Source organism: Pelophylax lessonae (assembly GCF_965119305.1).
Source record: "Pelophylax lessonae genome assembly, chromosome: 1".
In the NCBI taxonomy this organism is placed as follows: domain Eukaryota; kingdom Metazoa; phylum Chordata; class Amphibia; order Anura; family Ranidae; genus Pelophylax; species Pelophylax lessonae.
Window position 1 is genome coordinate 227,457,174 of NC_138768.1, and position 27,477 is coordinate 227,484,650.

Consider the following 27,477-nt stretch of genomic DNA (forward strand, 5'->3'; position numbering starts at 1 on the left):
GGGCTATCCCCAAAAATTGTGTAAATTCATGATGTCCCATGAATAAGGCACATCTCATGCTCATTATACAATAAAAAAAAAAAAAAACTATACAATCATGTGTTGTGTCTCCAACCCCATGGGCGGCCCACAACCCCTCACAGACTGGATGTGCGCCTGACCATAATCTTACATCCACCGGAGGGGGCCCATCCCTCCAGGAGGAGACCAACAACCCCTCCCCACACATCGCTTGATAAACTGTGTTCAGTGTTTATTTGGATATTTCCTTGTCTAGGTTTATACAGGACAGTCGGGAAGACCCGAGAAAGGTTGATTTTAAAGATTAAGAAAGGGTAAAGATTGAGGGGACAAAGTAGAATAAAACCTCGCACTCTGAATCCCATTGTCCTGGAACTAATTTAGTTATGGATCGAGGATCACCAGTTAGGTATCTGACCCATGGTTCCCATACTTTCTCGAAAATCTTCATTGTATCATTTTAGGATCACTGACGTGTTCATTAATCATAATCCAGGAGAGCCTTATGCTTGAGCTGTTCAAATGCCAAGACTGGTGATTTCCAAGATTTTGCTATTATAATTTTTGATGAGGCAAATATAAAGTTTGGGTTGTCTCTGGGGTCTTGAGGCTGTCTCCACCTTACACCCCGCATAGCCTGTTTTGAGGATTTGGCCAGGTTTACTCGGGTGAGAGTGTAAATAAAATGATATACCCTAAGCCAATAACGCCTTACTTTAGGGCATTGCCACCGTATGTGGTACATCATCCCTTCTTGTCCACAGCCACGTAAACATAAGAGGGACGCTCCCATTATATATGTAGCCTAGCTGGTACCGTGTACCATCTCAGAAGCACTTTATAATTCACTTCAATGATTGAAGTATTTACCAGAGACCTTGATGCCTCCTAAGCTATGGAGTGCCATTCATCCAGCTCAAGAATCTCCTGAAGATCTACCTCCCACCTCTTTTTATAATGTTTCTTGACTGATTCTTCTGTTTAACAGAACTATATAAATTTAAGAAATATGGCCTTTTATCTTATCACTTTTCTGACATAAATATTCAATGGGGGACATAGTCACTATATCTGAATTCCGAGATATTCTTCTATGGTCACAAAAATCTGCTATGCTCAAAAAAACATTTGTTGGTCCACCAATCAAATGCTCTGGGGATGAGGCCAGGTGAATTCCCTTTTGTTAAAAATGGGGGCTAGAGGAGTATGCTGAGATTTGAATTTATGAGACTTCGATAGTCTAGTCTATCTCAAGTTTACAAGGAAAGGAATAGTGCTGGATATTAAATAGGGGGCCGTTCCTTAGGCGATAACCATAGGATGTGGAAAAATAATTGGTCTGGAATTGCATGTGCCTCCACCTGCATCCAAATAGTGTGGGAATAATTAGAATGGAATTTGGCTAGCTGGGCTAATTGTGCTGCATACAAATATTTGAATATATCTGATGCTCCCAGTTCCCCTCTTCTCCTGGGAGTAAACAATGTACGCTTATTCACCCTAGTCTTATTTATTTTCTTTGAAAAACAATTTTGATCAGTCTGATGAGATTTTCCAGATTAAACCTCTAATATTATATACTGTATATCTCTTCTGTTATTCTCAGAGTGGATTAGATCATTTGTTCCCCAACCATATAGCTGGTTATTTATATTTACCACTGCATATGGATAATTAGAAATAAATAGTTTTTTTTTTTTTTTTTTTAACTCTTCATAACTAAATTATATACCACACTTTATTTTTTTATTTTTTTTTAGCTTTTTATCCAATTTATCGACCCAATCGGCCAACGAATCCATGATAAAAATAATTGTTGGTTGCAAACCTGCTGAAATCCTCTTCTTTTTGTCTCTGCCCACTCAATAGTGAAAAAGGGTAGGTTAAAACTGGCAGCCACACTGGAAATACATTTTTATTGTAGACAGCTTACATATTAGTGAATACACGCACTAGCATTTTTTTTTTTATCAGAATGTCCACTCAATGAGGTATATAGCTAAAACACATTGTCAACCCTGTAGATTTATTGCATTTTGCAAGAACTCAGCCTTCAGCTTCTATTTTATACACCATGCAATACCCTACTAAAGTTTCTCAATTTAAAAAAAAAAAGACTTTTAACCACTTTAATACAGGGCACTTCCCTCCCTTCCCGCCCAGGCCAATTTTCCCCTTTTAGCGCTGTTGCATTTTGAATGACAATTGCGCGGTCATGCAACACTGTACCTACACCAAATTTATGTAATTTTCCCCCCACAAATAGAGCTTTCTTTCGGTGGTATTTGATCATCTGTGCGATTTTTACTTTTTGCTAAACAAATAAAAAAAGACCGAAAAGTTTAAAAAAAAAAAAAAAAAAATTTTGTTTATGTTATACAATTTTGTAAATAAATAATTTTTTTCCTGCACTGATGAGCACTGATGAGACTGCACTGACAGGCACTGATGGGGTGGCACTGATGGGGTGGCACTGATGGGGTGGCACTGATAGGCGGCACTGATAGGCGGCACTGATATGCGGCACTGATATGCGGCACTGATATGTGGCACTGATAGGTAGCACTGATATGCAGCATTGGTGGGCACTGATAGGCGGCACTGCTGGGCACTGATAGGCGGCACTGCTGGGCACTGATAGGCGGCATTGATGGGCACTGATAGGTGGCACTGACGGGCACTGATAGGTGGCACTGACGGGCACTAATGGGCACTGATAGGCGGCACTGATGGGCGGCACTGATCGGCACTGACGGGCGGCACTGATGGGCACTAATAGGCGGCACCGGTGGGCAATAATGGGCACTGGTGGGCGACACTTAAGGATGGAAATGATGGGCACTTGTGGGCAGCACTGATAGGGAGGGCACTGGTGGGCAGCACTGATGGGGTGGGCAATGGGGGGCTCCCTGAGCCCTGATTGCCATCCCTGGTGGCCATAGTGGGCATCCCTGGGGTCATAGTGGGCATCCCTGGGGTCATAGTGGGCATCCCTGGTGGATCTAGTGGCATCCCCCCCCCGAGGGTCTGCACTGGTAATCAATGATCTGATTACCAGTGCCGACCCCCCCCCTGTCAGGGGAGCCGCCGATCGGCGCTCCTTTACTCGTGCCTGTCAGGCACGAACTAAGGAAAGCCGATCAACGGCTGTTCCTATTTACTATGTGACCAGCCGTGATTGGACACGGCTGATCACATGGTAAAGAGCCTCCGTCAGAGGCTCTTTACCGAGATCGGAGATGCAGGGTGTCAGACTGACACCTCGCATCACCGATCGCCGCTCTGCGCGCCCCCGGGGGGCGCCCAGAGCGGAGTTATCCTGCCGCCGTCATATGACGTCCGGTCAGGATAACTCAACCACATTCCCGCCGTCATTTGCCTATAGGGCGGGCGGGAAGTGGTTAAAATGAAAAAAAAAAAAAATGCTTTTGCAAAACTGATTGTATGTAAATGTATTACAAAAACAAAATAGAAGCAAAAACATGTATTTGTAATTGTGATCATCTATGTACTGTATATTGGGAGACTTATTTAATCCTCTTCTCCCATTTTTAAGCGATAACGACCCATTCTATAATAATGTTTGATAGGTAGAGACCACCTGACCTAGGCTGCCTCAGCTGAAGGATCTGGGGAACAGGGAACAGCAGATTATTCTGTATGACAAGAAACTGGTAGCATGTTACTCAAACGAATAATGTTGTCCTATGTTCTACCAAATCTTGAGAAATTGGAATTTTTAAAGTCTCTTTGTCATCTGTATATACAGTTTGTGCTTTGAGTCCTGTGGGGGAAAGGGGGGTGGAAATGTATTGGAATTGTTTTTCACAGTTTGTCAGACCATTGACTTACATTTGACTATAACATTGTGTATTCTACTGGTATAAAGCCCAACTGCTGCTCCAGATTGAAAGAAAATATTGCATCTCAAGCTGCTTTTTTATTTTGTACACTGCCTAACGTGATTACTGTATTTACTTTGTCTATCTTCCATCCATCTTTTATTTTAGGTGTCACAGCTTTTACACTAAGCGACACTCCAGGGCCTTGTATTTGGGTGCAAAAGCAATACAGCTGAACAGTAACAGTGTTCAGGCTCTGTTACTGAAGGGGGCAGCACTGAGGAATATGGGCAGAGTGCAAGAGGCGATCATTCATTTCCGAGAAGCAATCAGACTGGCTCCATGTCGTTTGGACTGCTGTGAAGGTGTGTGTTGAGCATTGTTTATCATTTTTGAGGTATAGAAGGCCTCAAATACGGTTTCTGAAACGTGAAGGAACCCCACATAATATACAGTGTACTTTATGTAATGCTCGCAGAGTGTAATTTCAGCTCTGCCACCTTTTTTATAAACGCTCAGGAAAGCTTAAATAATGGCCAGACTGCAGACTTTTTTAAAGATCTGATCTAGCGGCAGACAGGTGTTATTGCAAACTGGAAACCTGCCGCAGGAGACTGGAGGCATGTTACATGAGACTGTAGGAGATCAGTCATTACAGCCTATTTGCAAGGCAGTGCTCCAACTTCTGGGGTCTGTAAAGGGATGCACTTCAAGTTCCAAAGGACCACATTTTGACCCTCAAGCTGAAAGTTGTGCCCCAGTGGTGTAAAGGAGGGAAACGTATACATAATACATGTATGAGTTGGTACAGGTGCACATTTGTAAATACTGTCAGTTTTACAAAGTCATTCTTCAGGAAGGTTGCTAGAGAGATGGACTCTGCTCACCTACAAAAATATAAAGCACAGAGTTGGCAAACGCTCCCCAGAAGCTCCATCCCTCAGTTCTTGTTTTGCCTGCATCAGCTGCAGGCAAAAGTTATTCCAGCTCCTTGTTTGTTGTGGGGTTTTTTTTCCCCCTGATTCCAAGAAGATGCTCAGGAATTGACATTTGGTGAATGCTGGCATCCTTTCTATCTAGATTTGTCTTGAAGTATGTCATTATCATCTTCCTAGAGTAAACCATTTGTAATGCAGATGTTGAAAATCTCTCCTTTATTTAAAGTGGTTGTAAACCTCAGACCTGGAATATGAACAAAGCCTATGCTTCTATAGTGTGTAATTGTCTCAATTAAGAGCACGAGGTGTCATTTCTATCTGCTGATTCATTCCTCTGCTATCTGCATGAATCGCTTCTGACCAGTTTTCCTGACACCAAGAGAAAAAAGGTGACGGGAGGGATCTCCCACTGATTGACAGCCTAAGCTCTGTTCCTGTGTACTGTGTGAAGAGGGGTGGGTGTGCCTCTTCCCTCCAATCAGCTGTCAGAGCTCTCACTGAGCTCTGTAGAGTGTAATTTCAGCTCTCCATGCCCTTTTTCTGAACTCTTAGACCAGCTTTAAAATTTCTGGAGTTATGTAGGAGGATTTGTTTCACCTCTATGTGGAGGTAAATGGAAGGGTTTACAACCACTTTAATGATTTCTTAGGGTACTTTTAAAGATGATATGTCTTTGACTTTTCAGTCATTCAAATTAGTGTTCGATGATTTTAGGCAGCCTTTGCAGACCACACCAACACAGCCATGCAAACAAGTGTTTTAAGCTTCAGTGGTAGTGCATAAGGCTCTAATTTCTTCTAATTCAGACTCTGAATGGGAAGAAGGAGAGGAATCTCTCTACGACGACAGAGTAAAGAGCACTCATCCTGTGCTGAGAAAAATGACCCAAAGTTGCTAATGGTAATCTATGCCACATACCTAGAGGTTGCAGTCTCCTAAGTCCGTACAAGATCGATTTTATAAAGGCTTGGAAGACCCTAATCTAGGTCTAGACTATAAAGAATATCGTTATTAAAGCTGAAATGTAGCCAAAATAAAAACAGAAAAATCAGCAAAAGGCACTTAACTTACAGTCCGTAGGATGTCTCCCTTGTGCTGATGCCTTCTCTGTTAGGTGAAATCCTCCTCCGCCAACGCTCCCACTCTCCCCTGTCACTGTAATTTTCCGCTGTGGTGGGGGTTAATAGAACTGTGAGGGATGGTTTGACACCTTGGTTGAGAACACAACCAATGTTCCAACAACCAATGTTCCAACGGGAATGTAACTGTTTTTTGAAACTGTTAAATCGATGGGTTTACTGCTGCTTTAAATGTAGGAAGAGAATTACCAGGGCCATCTACCTTTTTAAAATGTGAAAGGCCTATCAACCTTGAGCTTCCTCTGCTGACACACAGGCAAAAAAACGGAAGAGGTGTTTGCTTCGTTAGACGTAAAAAGATGTATCTTGTAGTGCATAGAATTATCCAGAGTTATTAGATCACAGCTAAATTTAGACTGCTCCCTAAACGACCAGAGGTTTCCAGTCAAGATTATAGCCCAATCCACCCTTTCTCTTTAAACTTCCTTAGCTGAGAGGTCTGGTACCACCAGTGAGCAGATTTTCCACCTGGTCTAGCTCTGTCTTTATCAGACATTACAGGATTGTCTTGTCAAGGCAGTGTGTGGGTGTATGTAGGAAAAATTGGGGACACAGAGTACAGAAATACATTTTGAAAATTTTATTATTTTTTTAATCTTACAGGATCTGGGTGCACTATAATGGTGAAATGTATGTTTTTCTTTATTATATTTAAAGTGTATTTCCACCTCCTTCACAAAAAAAAAAAAATGAAAAGGTGAGCTAACACCATGCCCCCACCCGCCCCCCTTTCGGTCATTGCTGCATCTAATTCTGTGGGTGATTAGCTGTCGGTGCCCACGTAGCCTGTGTAGCAGTCTGAATTTGAATTCCTGCTCTTCTTCCCCTTTAGGTAGGGCTTCCAGAATGGATCAGAGCGATTCCAATTGGTCAAAGTAGCCACATGTTTGCGCTAAACAATCAAAATCACTCTGATCTATCCCAGAAGCCCTACAGACAGAAAGGGAAAAAGTGCAGGGGTTTCAAACACCCAGACTGTCACACCGGCTGCTATGCCACTGACAGCTCATCACCCATGGAGGGGAGTACAGCAAGCACCCGGAAGGGTGTAGGGTGTCAGTTCACCTTTTTATTTTTATTTTTTTCTTCTGAAGAGGCGAACTGACTCTTTAAACTGTCTGATTTAACACAACTGCCTGGAATTCAACAACCTGTTTTGCAATGTGTTTATTTAACTTTACCACTTGCCGACCGTAGGCTGTTATATGATATCCTGGACTTTAAGTGGAGATATCTGAATGATGGCTGCAGGCATCATTCAGATATCATTTTTTTTCCAGCCAACAATTCCCTGCAATGTAAAAGCCATCATAGCATCTCTTTAGCTGCTTAAATGCTGTTACAGGCGTCCCTCCGGTGTCACTCCAGTCTCTCCTGTGCGTTCGGAGAACCGGAGATGAAAACCGATGGAAATTTACCATAGAGCTGGCCGTGGACCAGATGTGCCCAGCCATCTCTATGACCCTCGGAGGCCAGAAGTGACGTCATGACGTCACTTTCGGCACCAGAAGATGTAAACACTGACTTTTTTTTTTTTTGCTAGAGATCGATTTTTTTTTTTTTTTTTTCATCTCAGGCTTTCCAGCATAGAGGAGATATGTGGGGACTTATAGACCCCAGATTTATCCCTAAAGAGGACTCGTCATGCCCTATTCCTATTGAAATGAATGTTTACATTCCTTGTAATAGGAGTAAAGTGATCAAAAAAAAAATGTAAGGGAAAGTGTAAAAATAAAATAAACAATCAAGAAAAAAAAAAGTAGGTCACGCCTGCATATGTAAATGGCGTTCAAACTACACATGTAAGGTATCGCCGCAAACATTAGAGCGAGAGCAATAGTTTTAGCACAACACTTCCTCTGTAACTCTAAACTGGTAACCTGCAAAAATTTTAACAAGCGTGCTCAATTTTAAAGCGTGACATGTTGGGTATCTATTTACTCAGGCGTAACATCATCTTTGACATTATACAAAAAAATGGGGTAAACGTTGTTTTTTTTTTTTTTTTTTTTTTTATTTCTTTTTTTTTTTTTAATTATGAAAGTGTTTTTTTTTTTTTTTTTTGTTTTTTTAATGCGTTTGAAAAATCGCTGCGTAAATACCCTGTGACATAAAAAATTGCAACGACTGCCATTAATTCCCTAGGGTCTCTGCTAAAAAAAAAATATATGTAATGTTTGGGGTTCTAAGTAATTTTCTAGCAAAAAAAAAAAACACAGATTTTTACATATATGAGAGAAATGTCAGAATTGACCCGGTTGGCAAGTGGTAATGCAAAATCCTAAATTCTTCTTTTCCGGAGAAGTTCTACATTTTCCTTTCCATGTGACTTGCTGAACTTTAATAGACTCAGGCAAATAGCAGATTCCATAGGGAAGACAGGCTCACTAGCCCAGGAGTCCTGTATTTGAAAATAGAGCTAAATGCCCTGTTATTCTTTGATCAGTCCCACTGCATTAAGAAAGAATGCATATCCATCATACATACCCTCCAACCCTCATATCCATCTTTGATGGCAGCTGTAGTGGCGTATAGCAGCAGGGAGCATGGTGAAGGAGAGTATAAGTGGTTTGGGGGTGGGTTTTAGGGAGACTCACATTGCCATGAATGACAATCTCTCTTTAAGCTGTTCGTCTGGAAACATAAAAATAATCCTGTATATATAGTTATGCGTTTCCCCTCCCTTCTCTGCTCAGATGTTTCAAATTACTAGCTGGAGGCTTTCTGCCAAGCTCATTACTAACAGGAAACCTGTTGTATAGTACGATATTCCTCATCACCTTTGTCAGAAATATATTTGCTTCTGTGCCCCTTACTTATGTTTACTGAATATTAATATTTGCTAACGTAATGTGATGACGAAGGTTTAGTTTTTATTTGCCGAGGTCACTGGCTCAGGTAGTTTAAGAGTTTCCAACGGAAGCCATTCGATTGAGACGATTGCTCTTCTTTATTGAAAGCTTGCCAGTTTGTCCCTTTAATTCATATGCGCCAGTAGTTACATAGATTCTCTGGCTGATTAAAGTGAGTCAATGTAATTATCCACAGAACCTGTATAACATCAGTATTGGTTGGCAGTGCTGTCTCGGTGTATAACTGTGCTTGGGGACCTTCGATGCCTTAACTGTTCTGTATGCACAGAAAGTGCACAGTGATTGCTTAGTAATGGCCGCACACTTCTTTTCTGCCTCAATGAGTAGTACTGTATAATTTGTTCAAGTTCTCTGAAGCATGGACTCTAATACCAGCACCTGGCACGTCTGCCCAAACCCATCTGCATGAATTTTCCCTTTGTAAGCGCATTTTTTTTTTTTCTTTTCTTTCACAGGTCTCATTGAATGTTATCTGGCATCCAACAGTGTGCGGGAAGCTATGGTCATGGCCAATAATGTCTATAAAACCTTAGGAGCAAATGCCCAGACACTGACTCTGCTGGCAACAGTATGTTTGGAAGATCCGGTAACTCAGGAAAAGGCCAAAACCCTCCTGGACAAAGCTCTCTTACAAAGGCCGGATTATATCAAGGCCGTGGTGAAAAAAGCAGAGCTGCTTAGTAAGTCATTCTTTATCCATCCACCCTAATCGTGAGCAGAATGTTTGATAGCATTGGATGCCATGTTGGATTGTGTCCAGCATATTGATATGGCGGTGAAATATTACTTTAGTCAGCACATATAACTGTGATGAAAATCAGCTCACAGTAACATTTTGTTGTAAAATTCCTTGTTTTTTCAATCTCAATATTCCTTTTGTTTTTGGAATTAATATTCATACCCTACCATGAATGAGGTGATTATATAGGTAGTACAACTGTTTTAATGATTCTTTGATCCGCAATAATACAGAACAGTGACTCTTTACCTGCAGGTCGAGAACAGAAGTATGAGGAGGGCATAGCTCTGCTGCGAAGCACCCTTGCAAATCAAAGTGACTGCGTCTTGCATCGAATGTTGGGTGACTTTCTCGTGGCTGTGAACGAATTTCAGGAGGCCATGGATCAGTACAGCATCGCTCTGAGGTATTGATCAATGCTAAATAATTGTTTGTATTTCAGATGCCAAGTTACTTGGGATACCTGTGTATTGAAAGGATAAGTTCACCTTTGTAAAAAAAAAATAATAATAATAATGTGCATCTTTTTGCAGGTAAAAAAAATATGCATTTTATTATTTCTCTATCGTTCATCAACAGACGCAGCTCCATCTAGTCAGAGACTATAGGGTTATGTACCTCCTATCAGGAATAGGCACTAGGCAGGAAAAAAGCTTAACCACACCTACGGGAGCTGTCCCTGCAGGCATAACCCCACACACCCTGCTATCATCAAACAGTTTGTTTCTGCCTAGTTTAAGGAATAGGACCTAGCTTCCTGCTGGGACTTCGGTCTTAGCTATTATGGAAAAGTTTTTTAGTTTTGTGATTTTTATTTTCACTAGTTAGTTCCTGAGGACCAAGATCCAGAGGAGCTACAAGCAACAGCCGGCTGCGGTTTTGCACTGAATAATCTAGATTCTTAAGGTCTCCCAGCCTGGCCAGCGAGCGTGAGAAGGTTACAGTCCAGAACTAGGCCTCACCACAACAGTGCCCTAACGGATGGGGACGAGCCTGCGAGTGGACCGTCTCGCTGGGACGCACACGACCTGGAACGCCCTGAGTCGCAGCTTCTCCTTGGCTGACGGCACCCCCATCCCGGGTGGGAGGTGATCTGTTTCAGAATGGCGCCTGCCTGGTAGCGTGGCGTGATGAGTAAATTGTCCCCCCAAAAAACCCCTGGCGGTCTTGGGGCCGGACGTGGGCCCTTCCCTGGAATAGCCGAACCTTAGGGGCTTCCTCGGTTCCTCTGGCACCTCGGAGGACTAGTGCTGTGTACTCCTCGGCATTCCCCTACCCCTAGCAGATTTTTACCTGGGGGGGGGGTGGTAATAATGCAGCCGTTGTGGCACCTATTTGAGGGGGGTGACTTGTCTTGTGTGGGCCCTGGTCAGGGACCTTCCGAAGCCTATTGTTCTAGAACCCCGTTTGGGGGTCCCGGAGACCGCATAGCGCTACGTGGGGGGGGCGCTTCCTCTTCCTGTACAGTTAGTGTCAGTTTAGTTTTATCATAGATCCTGCTGGAAACCTCCTCTGTGGTCTGGTAACGTTTTCCTGGGGTTCCCTGTGGGTTTTTCTTCATTCACTCTGCTATTATCTTATGATAACCAGAGATTGTGAGCCTGCACTTGTAGCGGTGGGACCATGTCTTTGGCGGTCTTAAAGTGACACTGCCCAAATATTTCAAAAAGTGTAACATGGAGTCCCAGGGTACTATTTCACCTGCAGACCCCCTGGGGACCTTCTGGTTCACAGTCTCAGCCAAAGATTGCAGCTTTTTTTTTTTGCAAAATCTGATTTCTAAGGTACATTTTGCCAGCCGCAAATGCCCTCCACCCTCACCTCCATCAGCAGGGTCTTCGGACTCTGAGATAGACATGGCTGCCGCAGACCACCCTGAGGGGTTGGTGTCGTCGCATTCTGACGGTAAAGAGGACCTGTCCTCATCGGCCCCCACGCGGGAACGTGCTTTGGTGGAAGCTCTGATAGTTTCAGTGCGGGAAACTTTAAAATTGGCTGATGAACTCACAGCGCCGGGTACTCAGGTGTCCTTTGGCTCCCGCAAATCTCGTAAAGCGGGCAAGGTGTTCCCTTGCCCAGAATTGTTTCATACTATTGTGAATGAACAATGGCGGCACATTAAGCACATGTTGGTTGTGCCTAAGCGTTTTGTACGCCGTTACCCCTTTGCGGAGGCAGTGTCTGCTAGGTGAACTGTACCATCAAAAGTGGATCCCCCGGTGTCCAGGTTGAATAAAGAGACTCTGGTACCGCTGGAAGAGTCTCCAACTTTTGCGGACCCTGTGGATAGACGGGTGGAAACTTTATCCCACCATTTACACGTGGTAGCAGGTCACATATTAAAGACTACCTTTGAAGGTTTTGGTAGCGCAGACTGCTATGGAATGGGTAAAGTTACTTAAAAGTAACTTGGAAGTTGAACGACTCCCCCCTGCGGTGTTGGAACTACTGGACCAGTTGGCTTAAGCCCTGGTGTTCATGTGTGATAAGTCCCTGGATTCAACCCCGTTGGTGGCCAGGGCGTTGACAGTAGGGATTGCTATTAGGTGCATGGTGTGGCTATAAAAAAAAAAAAAAAAACAGGCTTCTAAAAGGCCTTTACTGATCTTCCCTTCTTAGGGTAGAGGCTGTTTGAATCCTCTCTGGACGAGTTGATCAAAGGTATCACGGGGTAAGAGCACTCCTCTTCCCCAATCCTCTAAGGGCAAGGCGCCAGGACCTAGGCGGGGGCCATCATTTAATGCTCATAAACGTCTTTTGCATGCCTCCGGGTCGCAAGAAAAAGGTAAATCATTCAGGTCTTCTGGGGGTTCCAAGAAGCCAGGGGCGGGAAAAGCAAAGAACGGACAATCTGGACCTGCAGACAAGTCCTCGTCTGCATGAAGGGGCGCCCTCACCCAATTCTGGGGTGGGGGGAGGTCTTTGTTTCTTTCTGGAACCCTGAACCTTCTTGATTTAGGACAAATGGGTTCACAAACTGATCCGATCTGGGTACACTGTCGAATTCCAGTCTCGCCCGTCGGACAGGTTCTCAAATCTTCGACTATCCCCAGTCCGGGGACTTGTGAGGGGCAGTACATGATTTGCTGTCGCAAGGAGTGATTGTACCGGTTACTTTTCAGGAATGTTTTCAAGGGTTTTATTCAAACCTCTTCACCGTGCCCAGGAAGGAAGGCAAGGTGCGTCCCATCCTGGATCTCAAGGCCCTGAACCGCTTCATGCGGGTACAGAAGTTTCGGATTGAATCCATCCGCACTGTAGTGGCATCCCTACACCAGGGAAAGTTTTTGACCTCCATAAATATCAAGGACGCATTTCTATACATCCCTATTTACACTGGACACCAGCGGTTTCTTTGCTTTGCTGTAGCAGAGGAGCATTCTCAATTTATGGCATTACCCTTTGGTCTCGCCTCAGCTCCCACAGTGTGTACCAAGGTCTTAGCACCGGTATTGGCACTGCTGCGCCAGCAGGGGATTGCGGTACTAGGGTACCTAGACAATCTACTGTTGAGAGCGGACTCTCATTCAGTTCTGTTGGGGAATCTGACGGCCACTGTCAGAACTCTGCAGGATTTCGGTTGGAACATCTATTTCAAGAAATCCATGCCTGTCTTGAGACTGGATTATCTGGGCTTGACTCAGGATTCAGCCTTGGCCAAGGTTTCTCTTCCCCCGGACAAGCTGCATAAGTTTTCAGGAGGCGATTCAGTTGTTGTTGGCAAACAATCTATCCTTTCTTCAAGTTTACATGTGGGTCTTGGGTCTGATGGTATCAACCTTCGAGGCGGTTCCATTTGCTCGGTTCCATACCAGACCTTTGCAAAGGGAGATTCTTGTCAAATGGAACAAGGATCCAAAGTCCTTGGACTCTTTGATTCGGTTAAGCCACAACACAAAGTCTGCTCTGTTGTGATGGATTCAGTCTCCAGCACTATGCCAGGGCAAGTCCTTCCTCCCGTTGTTTTGAACGGGTGTGACCACAGCCGCCAGCCTATCGGGCTGGGGCGGGGTGCCGGGAAAGCTCTGTGCCCAGGGTACATGGCTGATGGAAGAGTCAAAACTACCGATAAATGTTTTAAAGCTCAAAGCGATAAAGCTTTGTCTGAGCCATTGGATGGATCATCTGCAAGATTGTCCGGATCGGATTCAATCAGACAACCCCACGGCTGTGGCTTAAATCAATCACCAGGGGAGTATCTTGGCGGCCAAGGAGGTGGCTGAGATTCAGGCCTGGGCAGAAAAAAATATTCCAGCTCTCTCTGCTGTACACATTCCAGGTGTTGAGAACTGGAAAGCAGATTACCTGAGTCGTCAGGTGTTGGATCGTGGGGAGTGGTCCCTGCACCCGGAGGTGTGTTTTTATCTCTTGTGTGTTCGGTGGGGGACTTCTGAGGTCGATCTGTTAGCTTCTCACCTCAACAAGAAGGTTCAGAGATTCGTAGCCAGGTCTCGAGATCCTCTGGCCGACGCCACAGACTCTCTGGTGGCTCCTTCGGGGCAGTATCGGCTAATTTGTGCCTTTCCTCCATTGAAACTCCAGCCCAGGCTTCTGTGCAGGATAGAGGTGGAAGGTATTCTAGTCATTCTGGTGGCTCCGGACTGGCCTCGCCGTTCTTTGTACGCAGACCTGGTAAGGTTGGTCACCGATTCTCCTCGGAGACTTCCTCTCAGGTCCGATCTGCTGTCTCAAGGTCCGATCTGCTGTCTCAAGGTCCGATCTTCCATCCTGCTTTACAGTTGCTGGCTTTAAGGCCTGGCTGTTGAAAGCCAGGTCTTGAGAGAGAGAGGTCTTTCTGACTCTGTGATTCCTACACTGTTGAAGTCTACAATAGTGTAGTGATTCCTACACTATTGAAGGCACCCTCTCTTGTTTTCGATAGCTAGAGTCTTGGCCTTTCTGCAGAAAGGAGTTAATCAGCGGTTGGCATTGGGCACTATCAAAGGCCAAGTGTCGGCTTTGGCTATATATTTCCAACGCCCGTTAGCTACGCATGCTTTCATTCATACTTTTATACAGGGAATGCGCCATATGTCTTCTCTGAGAAGGTCCCGCTACCTCCGTGGGATCTCAATCTGGTATTATTTGTTCTTCAAAAGCCTCCTTTTGAGAACATTCGGGAGATTTCTCTGCTCTCGTTCTCCCAGAAGATTGCCTTCTTGGTGGACATCACTTCTGCTCGCAGAGTATCTGAACTGGTGGCGTTGTCCTGCTGTTCACTTTATCTGGTGATACACAGAGATAAAGTGGTACTTCGACCTAATCATAGAATCTAGTCGTTTCTTCCTAAAGGTTGTTTCTGATTTTCATCTGAATGAAGACATTGTGTTGCCTTCACTCTGCCCTAAGCCCAAACATTCTAAGGAATTTGCGTTGCACTCTTTGGATGTGGTTCGGGCGATCAGGGTTTATCTGGAGACCACTGAGTCTTTTAGAAAATCAGACGCTCTTTTTATCCTTACAGAAGGATCTCGTAAGGGATTGGCTGCGTCTGCGGCGACCATATCCAGATGGATCAGGCAGACGGTAGTTCAGGCTTATTCACTGAATAATTAGGTTCCTCCTTTTCCGGTGAAGGCGCATTCTACGAGAGCGCGGAGTGCCTCTTAGGCTTTTCGCCATCAGGCGTCGGTGCTACAAGTTTGCAAGGCTGCAACATTTGGCTGTACGTCTCCATTTTAAGGTGTATGTAAACCCTAACAATGGAACTTCTCATTTGCTCCCTTTTTGGTCTTTCAAATATGTAATTCACAGTGTTTTGTTAAATCTGTTTGATAGATGCAGACAAAAATACCTGTTGATGCTGCCCAAAATAATTTGTGCTGCATTCTTATCAGTTAGCATTGTTCTCAGCTCTCTTTGTGAACTACAGAACATCTCCCCTCTGTTATGGGGAAAAGGCGAGGGGTGTTCTGCAGTCCTAAAACACTTCCAATCCTAGGGTGACAATGCTGTTCCTTCATAGATACAGTTCATTAGTTAGGTGTTGTCACCCTAGGACAGGAATTAAGTTACTGGCAGGATCACCAGATAAAAATAAAGGTTACAAAGTCTGATTAAAAGGAAACTTCTTTCAGATTATCAGTTCTTTGATGTGGTGGCTACTTTACTTTTTGTTCTGCTTGGGTTTAGGTACACTAGAAGTTCTGGCAGCTGTTCCTTAGAGCACTTGAATGATTCCATCTCCATTTCCTTTGCTCTTAGCTGCTGTGAAAAGATTTGCGCCATTCATTCTAAGCCATTCTCCAGTTCCTAACGAGAACAAAGGCTGTATGATGATAATCTGCACAGTGACCTGGCAGTTTAAGTACACAACATTTACCCTTTCATAAGAGAAATACAGAGCATGCTGACCCCCTGGTTTAAAGTGGAATTGAATAAAAGAAAAAAACACTGGCAGGGAGGTTTATTATGCCCAAAGAGACCTATTGGTTTGTTCTGTACCATTTAGCATACATTTATAGTGCAATGATGTGACTTCCGTGCGCATGTGCATGAGTGATGTCATTGCTGCCTAGCCAATCAAAGAGCCCTAACCTTGAAAGCGGACCGGGAGATGGTGGAAGCACCCATTACAGCCCAGAGTGCTGATACCACAGTGCTAGATTGGATCGCTTGGCAAGTAAGTGTACCATAATGTGCTGATATGCTGTGAATACTTGTACATTATGGCATAAAACTCCCGGGTGACTATTTATTTTATTTTTTATGTGGAGATTTAAGAGTCACTTTCCCAGGAAGGGGGTGGGGGAAGAGAGTCAGAAGTGCATGTCTGCATACTTGTTTCAGATCAGTCACTAGAAGAATTGATGGAAAAAAGATCAGCATGGTAGCCAGGAAAGTAGCGTTTCCAGGTGAGATCTGTGGTGGCTGCCTAAATGTTAAGTTCATGACATGTTGTCATAAGGCCCCGTTTACACTTGAGCGTTGTGTTCTTGGCTCCTTTTTTGCACTTTTTTAGTGCGTTTTTGGAGCGCCACCATTGATTTGAATGGGTCTCCCTCCATTCCAGAAACACGCTGAAAGCGTTGTGTACCCGGGGAAAAAAACCTGCAAGACAATGGTATAATGTGCTAGTATGCATTGCAGGGTAAACATCTCCTAAATGATGCACGTTTAGGAGATATTCGTTTTATCTGTAGGTAAAAGTAACAAAGCGGGGTATACAACCACTTTAAGGAGCTCGTGTACGATATTTTGGCACTGAGGCAAGTGGTTTTTGAATGGTAAAATGTGCTACCTGCGTTTGGGGTACCCATAAACAATGGCACCACAAGAACATGGGGCGTTTGCAGAAACGCGGGCAGAAACATTTTCTTTCTGCGACGCCCAAGTGTGAACAGGGCCTTAGGGAAACCTGTGGAGAAATACATGGGTTGCCATTGATGATCTCCTGAAAATGCTGCACATCGGACTGTCATGCCCTCTTTTTGGCTTTATTATTCCTTAATTTTCTTCACTAGAGTTTGTTATCTATTCTCATGTCACTTCCTGCATGCCTCTTCAGGGTCAGTAACCGAAATTATTGAAGCCAGAGAAGGACAGGGTATTAGAATTTTTTTTTTTTTTTTTAATGAGGTGGTGAGCAGTGGCAACCCCATATATCTCCATGACACATTTTTCTACTAAGTTAGTGGTAAGGTCAGTTTTATGTGAGTAAAATGCTTTGGTAGGAGTGATATACAATAAAATGATCCTTTTTGTTTAAATCTACAGACTAGTGGCATCAGGTATCGCATTGATTATCTGACCAGTATCTCATGTCGGGTTTAATATCATGTCTGGGATAAGTAATGCAAATGAGAATGCAAGTGCTTATCTTTTTGCTTGAAAATATTGCTTTATTCTGTGTTTTTGCATATCAGACAACAAAGAGACATGTCAGTGATCTGAAATTAAAAAGCAACGAGTCGTCCTATAAAGATGTACAATACCTGATGGATTTGATGGTGCTGTCTGCATAACAGGAATTATGTTGGCAGTGCGGAGAAATGGATTTCTATTTGTTGTACTCCTTCCTTTCCATCCGATGCTGAAATGCAGCATTCTGCAGCAAAGCATGGAGCATGTGCATTACAGAGCGCTCTGCAGCAAGCAATTGACACATCTCCTGTCCATCCACCCTGCTTTCTCTGTGCAGCATGATGTACATAGACTATACCTATAGGATGGCATTTCAGCTTGATGCCCACATGTTTATACTAAAATTAGAAGGTAGTAGAGATTTTCTGGTTTAAAGCTGAACTCCATTTAGATAAAAATCTATTTCATCCAAGTATGCATTTAAAAAAAAAAAAAAGGCAGCAAATGTGTTTTTACATAGGACTAGCATTTGTATGGCTCTGCCTTGATATCATACTTCTGTATTTGGCAGGGAAGGAGGCACATTTTCAAAGAGTAATCAATAAAAGACCCAGCGCCCAGAACACTTGTGTACAAAAAATTGTAAAAAATCAGTTTTTTAAAAAATATATAAACAGAGATGCAGCCATTAATCCATAGCAGGCTATGTGAAAAGTGAAGAAAATATATTAGGCGCAATATCTGTTAAATTAATTGGTAATGAATTATTAATAATAACTAAATATTATTTTAAATGGTGGATGATTCTTAATAATAATTATTTATATAGTATTTTAGATAGTGGATATTCAGTGAATAAAAACGAAAATCTCATGTGCAGCATATGAAAAAAGTGCTAGTGCAAGTATGTGCCAACAATAAGTGCCCGTGTTCCAATAAGTTAATATATATCTATAAATGATAAATAATAAATATTCATAAAACCCCCAACAAATATGTGCCAGTGAACAATTGATGTGATGCGGTAAAGCAAATAAATCCTAATATTTATATTTATATTTATATATATATATATATATATATATATATATATATATATATCTATCACAGTGGGTACGGAAAGTATTCAGACCCCCTTAAATTTTTCACTCTTTGTTATATTGCAGCCATTTGCTAAAATCATTTAGGTTCATTCTTCTTCCTCATGAATGTACACATAGCACCCCATACTGACAGAAAAACACAGAATTGTTGACATTGTTGCAGATTTATTAAAAAAGAAAAACTGAAATATCACATGGTCCTAAGTATTCAGACCCTTTGCTCAGTATTTAGTACAAGCCCCCTTTTGATCTAATACAGCCAGGAGTCTTTTTGGGAAAGATGCAACAAGTCTTTCACACCTAAATTTGGGGATCCTCTGCCATTCCTCCTTGCAGATCCTCTCCAGTTCTGTCAGGTTGGATGGTAAACGTTGGTGGACAGCCATTTTTAGGTCTCTCCAGAGATGCTCAATTGGGTTTAAGTCAGGGCTCTGGCTGGGCCATTCAAGAACAGTCACGGAGTTGTTGTGAAGCCACTCCTTCGTTATTTTAGCTGTGTGCTTAGGGTCATTGTCTTGTTGGAAGGTAAACCTTCGGCCCAGTCTGAGGTCCAGAGCACTCTGGAGAAGGTTTTTGTCCAGGATATCCCTGTACTTGGCCGCATTCATCTTTCCCTCGATTGCAACCAGTCGTCCTGTCCCTGCAGCTGAAAAACACCCCCACAGCATGATGCTGCCACCACCATGCTTCACTGTTGGGACTGTATTGGACTGGTGATGAGCAGTGCCTGGTTTTCTCCACACATACCGCTTAGAATTAAGGCCAAAAAGTTCTATTTTGGTCTCATCAGACCAGAGAATCTTATTTCTCACCATCTTGGAGTCCTTCAGGTGTTTTTTTAGCAAACTCCATGCGGGCTTTCATGTGTCTTACACTGAGGAGAGGCTTCCGTCGGGCCACTCTGCCATAAAGCCCCGACTGGTGGAGGGCTGCAGTGATGGTTGACTTTCTACAACTTTCTCCCATCTCCTGACTGCATCTCTGGAGCTCAGCCACAGTGATCTTTGGGTTCTTCTTTACCTCTCTCACCAAGGCTCTTCTCCCCCAATAGCTCAGTTTGGCTGGACGGCCAGCTCTAGGAAGGGTTCTGGTCGTCCCAAACGTCTTCCATTTGAGGATTATGGAGGCCACTGTGCTCTTAGGAACCTTAAGTGCAGCAGAAATCTTTTTGTAACCTTGGCCAGATCTGTGCCTTGCCACAATTCTGTCTCTGAGCTCTTCAGGCAGTTCCTTTGACCTCATGATTCTCATTTGCTCTGACATGCATTGTGATCTGGAAGGTCTTATATAGACAGGTGTGTGGCTTTCCTAATCAAGTCCAATCAGTATAATCAAACACAGCTGGACTCAAATGAAGGTGTAGAACCATCTCAAGGATGATCAGAAGAAATGGAAAGCACCTGAGTTAAATATATGAGTGTCACAGCAAAGGGTCTGAATACTTAGGACCATGTGATATTTCAGTTTTTCTTTTTTAATAAATCTGCAACAATGTCAACAATTCTGTGTTTTTCTGTCAGTATGGGGTGCTATGTGTACATTCATGAGGAAGAAGAATGAACTTAAATGATTTTAGCAAATGGCTGCAATATAACAAAGAGTGAAAAATTTAAGGGGGTCTGAATACTTTCCGTACCCACTGTGTATATATGTGTGTGTGTGTGTATGTATGTATATATATATATATATATATATATATATATATATATATATATATATATATACACAAAAATCCAAAAAAATACAAATTATTTTTTGTGCACACAAAGTGCAGGGGCAAAAAACAGAAAAGAAAAAAAATCTTATTAAAGTGCAATGCATAAAAAGAAAAAATTCATCAGGTTAAATAATGCAATCTTAATTACAAAATTAAAAAGTTCAATTAAACATAGTCCATGTTGTAATCCTCCCGTGACAAAAGTGCCAATGTGCTGATTAAGACAATTCCAAGGTGCTTACAGTGTATCAGTGAAGATCCTTTCACCGCAATAATCAATGCGCCTGGGTAAACTCACCAGATATTTTGCTGGTAAAACCAGCAGCCAAGCCTTATTCACATTAAATTACACTCTGGACTCCTCTCTCCTTGATCTCCAAAGCTCAGCTCAATCAAATGTAGAATCACATGGAGGAACCAAGAGGAATGCCACACATAGTGTCACACTGTATGACTATAGGTATTTTATTTAAAATCTAAGCTCAAAACAGTCACAATAGTTGGTGTCTGGCAGACACTAGGGATCTGCGCTTGTATATTATGTCCACTGCTCTAATGGCCCGTACACACGTACCGATTGTCGGCCGTAAATATTCGGCCAACGTCCGATCGGCCGATTGTCGGCTTGTTAGTATGATGCTTCCGACAACCGACTGCGACTTTTCGGCCGAATAAAATCTGGTGTGCAGGCTTTAAAATTTTTGTTGGCCAACAAAGAACGGCCGATTGTTCGTCAGTCAGTACAGATTTCGGCCGACAAAAATGTGATGATCAAGACTGGGCATGCTCAGTGAAGAAAAAACACATGAAAAGTAGACCAGAACATGACATCACCTCTGCAGTTGGTTGTTGTTGGCCGACAAAATTCGTGTGCAGTCTTGAGCACTTTTCAACCAACAAAACAGCACCGGACAAAAGACGGCCGATCGTTCGGCCGACAATCGGTGCGTGTGTACGGGGCTTAACTGTCTGTTAGCAGGGATACATTGTAGCAGTGCTTCCTTCCAATCAGGCGGTGCTGTCTCAGCTTCCTATCGCCACGCCCAAATTTCCAAAGAGAGAAAAAGACGCTTTTCCAAAAAAAAAAAAAATGGTTACGTTGAAACTGGAGGCTCTCATACTGGAGTTCCCACACTTTGCCATGTGCCAATCATTGATCATCTATTGCATGACTTTTTCTGGGATTTATGCATTCTACTGGTGTCAGCAGTGCCGGGGAATATTGTATGTGGTTGTTATTGAGAAATCCAGACCAGTGCTCTGACAATAGAAATCCATTAAATAGGAAGCAAAGGACTACAGTTTTTTACTTTTAAAACTCATAAATATCGTAATACTGAACTGTAAAGGGTAAAGAATGTGAGATGTCAATTGGACCTAAAAGCTGAACTCCAGACACAAAAGCTTTCATTTAAATATCACTCAATAGCCACAAAGGATATTAAAGCGGAGTTCCGGGCACAAAATCGACCTTTTTTTTTTTGTGCCCATCCGCTTGGTCTCCTTCACCTGAAAAGGAATTGGATAGTTAGGCATTTTTTTTTTCACTCACCTTGTAATTGTAGATTGAAAATACTCACCTATTCTGTACTTCCTCCCTCTGTGCCGCGGCTCCGCTGTCACTTCCTGTCTTGCGATGATTCCTGGGAGCTGAACGTCATGGCTCCCAGGAATCAATGCGACGGCACCGGCCCCGCTCGTCACTTCCGGAATGCGGCGCGGCACCGGAAGTGACGAGAGGGGCCGGTGCAGGCGCATTCTGGGAGAAGAAGACGCGGAAGAGGACGCAGAAGAGGAATCGCGCTGGCTTCAGCTGCCCACAACAGAGATGGCAACGCTGGAGAAGAAATTTTAAAAGTGAGTATTTCTTCTTGTAGGTAAGTGCGAACCGGGACAGATCAGAGGCTAGCCATTGTGGAATGTGCTAGCCCTGACTGTCCTGGGGGTATGTTCACTAAAAAAAAAGTTTTCGTGCCCAGAGCTTTAATTCCATTTGTGTGCACCAGATGCCCTTCTAAGCTTAGATATAACCTTGTAAAAGTAGCAGTGACATCATCACTGTGCTTTACATTGCCTGTACGCAGAGCTGTGGGAGGGGCCCAGCAGGTCCATCCAATACAAACTGCCTGAAGAAAACTATAGGGGTGGAGACCAGATAAACCACCCTGTACAAGGAGAGCAAGAGAGGCAGTGACGGCCTTTGTGCAGGAGCTTCATGCAGACCAAAGTTTCACCCTGGATGACTGCAAAGATCGGAAAGAAATATGCAAAGCACACCAAGATTCAAAGAGAATTACACACGCCCCTTTTATTTTTACACAATATTTGCTTTTCCCAGAGTTCAGCTTCAAAACTTGTGCAGGACACATATACTTTATCGGACCCTTGGTCAAGTTTTAATTGCTGTCCCTTTTGGGGAGATTCACCCTGTTCTATGCAGTGGTGACTGCCGTCACCAAGAAAGGGAAAAAGTGAAGGGAAATTTTAAAATGTTAGCGATGTCCCCAGAACAAGAGGTAAGGGGAGCAGCTGTCCAATATACACTTTAAGAACATTTCCATAGGTGGACAGTTACCTGTATTTTTCTCCTCCTTTTTCCCCTAAAAGGGTTTTTGTCCATCATGTAATGCATGCTCCCTTTGGTTTATTTTCAGCTTGGATCCAAATGACCAGAAATCTCTGGAAGGAATGCAGAAGATGGAGAAAGAGGAAAGCCCAACAGATGCTACACAAGAAGAAGATGTGGATGACATGGAGGGAAGTGGAGAAGAAGGAGACTTGGAGGGCAGCGATAGTGAAGCAGCACAGTGGGCAGATCAAGAACAGTGGTTTGGGATGCAGTGACCTGACAAATATAAGACACATATGAAGCTCACACTATTTTCTATTTTACTGAATTTTTCCAGATTACGGGAAGCACCTCTTCTGCAGGACTTTTTTGCCGTGGAATCCCCCACTGCTTTCAGCTTCCTTATTTTCTGTATTTTGCAGCATCTGCCCTGCCTGCAGATTCCATTCATGCTGGGACCCTAAGGTGAAACACTCCTGTAGCCTCCAAAACCTGTCCCAGTATTTCCATTAAATCTTCAGCTGCAAGCATCTCCAGTAGGGATAATAGTACAAGTGTTTGTAGGCAGAAAGAAGGCAGCCTTTTGTTACTGAATTTACTTCTTTGTTGTATCTGGCTCTCATCACTTGTCTGTTAAAGGACACCCATATATCAAGATGCCTTTGCTGGCCTTTTCTGTAAAATGACCTTGCAATAAGTAATGGAGATCAGCAGTTTTGACTATACTTTGACCTACCTTGTTGCATACTTGTTCCAAGTCAGAGGCTCAAAGTGTTCAATCCAGACACAGCCAGTCAGTTAACATTTTCAGAAGGTCAGCATTGGAAGCCCTCATCTTTTTCACAGTACAGGTTTTTTTATGCATATTTGAATCCTAACAGTAGTGTTTGCATTCATGTATTTTTTTTTCTTTTGTATGTAAAAACCTAACCAGGTCCAAATCCATAATTAAGGATCTCTACTCCTCTACCATTTGCAGCTCTAAGCTGGTTCCATGATATAATCCAAAATGAGAATACTTTTTTTTATGTGACCATATTCCAAGGGCACCTACTTATGGGCATGGAAGTCCAAGATCATCATGCTCGCTGGCATCAGACCTCCAGAAATGTCTGTGATGAATGGAGATTTCCAAAGGGTACATTACAGGTCAGCGTGGTTTCACACATCTGGACCAAAATGCATAAACTAGAACTCTTGCCTGCCGATTTGGGGCCATTTGCTGACCTGCAAAAACCTCTGTTCACTATGATGACCAGAGGTTCAGTAGGCAGTTTCTAACAGCTGTCATAAAGTCTGCAAAGGAGAACACATATAGAAAAAGAAAGCAACAAGTAGTTATTAACTGAGCCAGTCTGAACCAGGGAAAAAAAAAAAATATTTTTTACTAAAGGTACCTCATGTATTTTGCTGTGAAGGTAAGGAGGTTAGGTCAGACACAGTTATTTAGGGTGTGATGTCTTAAATTAACATTACTTTTCCATTGAAATAAAATATGGTAATTTCATCAGCTCCCTATTCAAAACAGTAGGCAGTATTTCCATTAGACCAGAGCTCTTTAAACCTTTGTGATATTTCTTGTGTACGTTGCATTTTCATATACAGAAAATTTGTATATAATCTATTAAACTCAAATGCTAGTTGTTGGACCTCTGCAATTATTGTATAAAGTATACAGTCCTATGTGTAATCATGCTTTAATAGGATTTCAAAGAAGAAAAATGTGCGATTGTATACAATGTATACTGGGTATAGCTGTATGCCGGGTAGTACTTTTCTGTTAAATAAACATTTTTAAATGATGTATTTGCCAGCTTTTTTTTTTCCTTACAATATTTCTGAATAACAGTGACTTGAATAACATAAATGGTTATAAAGCATAATGTTTTGTTATACTTTTTAATATTAACCACAAGTGCCTTTTCAATGAAAAAAATAGACCTCTCATCCAATGGCCTCAATCTGTTGCTAGCTTTTAATTTCTTTTGGGGACTCTTAGTTGTTCCTGGCTGTGTTACTGTCCTCCTTTGTGGATGCTCCCAACTCCCTCCTTTTTGCATTCCTAATAATATATAAAAAAAAAAAATGGCAGACAAATAAAGGGGAAGCCCCTTATAATACCTGCTGCAGGTATGCAGGCTTAATAACTTGCCCCTGGCAAATGATAATTCGGTTATTTAAACTATAACTTAAGGCAAAACTTTTTTTAGATAGAGTTGAGAGGGAACGTGTCTTAGGTTTATATTGTAGTCTCCATTCCCATTAGGCCGCTTTCACGCAGGTGGACCGTTCAGATGCGCCTGTCCGTTTTTCAGGCAGATCTGAACAGATGCCCCATGCATCTCTATGGGGCATCGGATGTCAGCGTAGACATGTCCGCAGACATCCGGTCCAAATCTGGACGGATGGAAACCCTATTTTCCATCCGTCCAGTGGATCGGATCGGATGAGAACGGACAGACGGTCCGTTCCCATCAGATTCCCCCATAGAGAACAGCGGGACCTGACAGCTGTGTCTCCACACACAGCGTGGAGACAGAGCTGCCATCTGCCTGCTCAGCGGGGGATCGGCGGATCGATCCCCCGCTGAGAAAAACGTAGTCCGTCTGATGGACTCCCTGTGTGAAAGGGGCCTAAGGGAGATTCACCCTCTGTTTGTCCTGCTGACCATTATCACTGAGAGAAAATTTGAAAGAAATTCCAAGATTTTGGGTTGTCACTAAGTCAAGAATGAAAGGGAAATCTTCCAATGGGGACACTAGCTATAGTGACAACCAGGAGTTTTCCTCATTTTGGAGGTATTTACCCTCACTTTCTGTTGTGACTATGACGGGGGGGTTGGGAGGATGAGAATCTAGAAAAGCCATACCCCTGTCAGCTACGGCTTGCTCTTGGTGGGGAGTGGTCTCTCTTCTGAGGTTCGACGCTCCACCTGCCAAGGCTGTTATAGCTCTGCAATTGGCAAAATGAATGATCCCTTCTAAAAAGCTTTGGTTCTAACTCAGCAGAGGGTGCATAAATCACACAGAGAACAAGAATTCCACTTTACAGCATGCAGGCAAGGGAGAGGCTTTCTACTCAGGCTGTGGCTGAATTTTAATGAAAAAAAAAAGAGCCCTTTCCCACAGGCCGACCGATCAGGTTTACCTGTTAGTTTTTTAGGCGGACCATCGATTGCCCTCTATGGAGCAGGAAATGTCAATATTGACACCCACCAACATCCTATCCTGTCCGCTAAAAACAGACAGGTGAGGCTCTGTTCTCCATCCGTCTGGTGGATTGGATAACAGTCAGATGGAAACGGACAGGCGGTCCATTTCCATCCAATAGACCCACAGAGAACATTGGACTGTGTCCTCTTTGCTTTCCCCACTAAGCAGACGGATCTGCTAGCTGACTCAGCCAGTAAAGGGGCCTAAGACATTGAACACAAGTTCAAATGGCCTTTACCAATTTCTTGGCAATTCTAGGCAGTTTTTGATTAAAATTTGAATCCATTTTGATCTTTGTACAAAATTGGGGAGGGATATGATTTTAGAGAAGTGCATTCACATGCCTTTTTGATTAGGCCTCTTGTACACTAGACATTTTTGCAGATGCTGTTTTTGGCTTCTGGCATTGTTTTATACAGTCAGTAAACTCCTCAGCATGTTGTCCTATGTGTCCATGCACACATAGGTTGTTATCAGCGTTTTTTTGGCTGGAGCCCAGCACTAGTGGGTTTTGAGAGGTGTTTTTGAGCTGAAAAACACCAGTAAACGTGGCTAACCAGCGTTTTTGATCCCATAGCTTGTCTCTTCTTGCTAAAAACTGCTCACTCACGTTTTTAATGTGGCAACATCACATTTATAATGTCCAGTGTGCATGAGGCCTTAACCACTTGCCGACCGCCGCAAGTACATATACTGCGGCGGTCAGCCCCTTCTGGGCAAAGTGACGTACCGGTACGTCACTCGCCCACGAGCCAATAGGGGGCGAGCGCACGCGCCGCCGGACATCCCTGTGCGAGTGACCGGCGGCTCCCATGTCCGCCAGTCACTCGCGATCTCCCGCTGGAGAGGGAGAAAGGCAGGCGGCTGATGTAAACAAAGCCGAATGTCATTCTCCCTGGTGTAACAGCAGAGACTATACGATCCTGCTATGTAGGATCGGATGTCTCTGTGGTTACATCAAAAGCCACGCCCCTTGACAGAAGCACGCCCCTAGGGACACACTTAACCCCTGGATCTCTAAAGTTAACCCCTTCCCTGCCAGTGTCATTTTTACAGTAACCGTGCATATTTATAGCACTGATTACTGTAGTAATGTCACTGGTACCCCCAAAAGTGTCAAAAATGTCAGTCAGGGGTCCGATCTGTCCACCGCAATGTCCCAGTGCCGCAAAAAAAATTGCAGATCGCCGCCATTATTAGTTAAAAAAAAAAACAATAAAAATGACATAAATATTTCCCGTAGTTAGTAAACACAATAACTTTTGCGCCAACCAATCAAAATCCGCTTATTGCGATTTTCTTTTTTTTTTTTTTACCAAAAATATGTAGCCGAAAACAAATTGGCCTAAAATGTTAGAAAATTTAGATTTTTAAATTTTTTTGTTATTTTTTCAAAATTGTTGCTCTTTTTTTGTTTATAGCGCAAAAAGTAAAAATCGCACAGGTGATCAAATACCACCAAAAGAAAGCTCTGTTTGTGTGAAAAAAGGACGTCAAATTCATTTGGGTACAGCGTTGCAC

At 43.1% G+C, this 27,477-nt stretch overlaps 1 protein-coding gene across 1 annotated transcript in view; it reads left to right on the plus strand.

Annotated features, from left to right (window-relative positions):
• Positions 1-23,229, plus strand: part of ANAPC7 (anaphase promoting complex subunit 7) — an 88,361-nt gene extending 65,132 nt beyond the window's left edge. Inside the window, exons 8-11 of the mRNA XM_082243152.1 lie at positions 4,032-4,228; positions 9,269-9,493; positions 9,808-9,958; positions 22,830-23,229. Of these exons, the coding sequence (XP_082099278.1) occupies positions 4,032-4,228; positions 9,269-9,493; positions 9,808-9,958; positions 22,830-23,019 (763 nt within the window). The 3' untranslated portion in view covers positions 23,020-23,229. The remainder of the gene's footprint in view (positions 1-4,031; positions 4,229-9,268; positions 9,494-9,807; positions 9,959-22,829) is intronic.
• Positions 23,230-27,477: the final 4,248 nt, after the last annotated feature.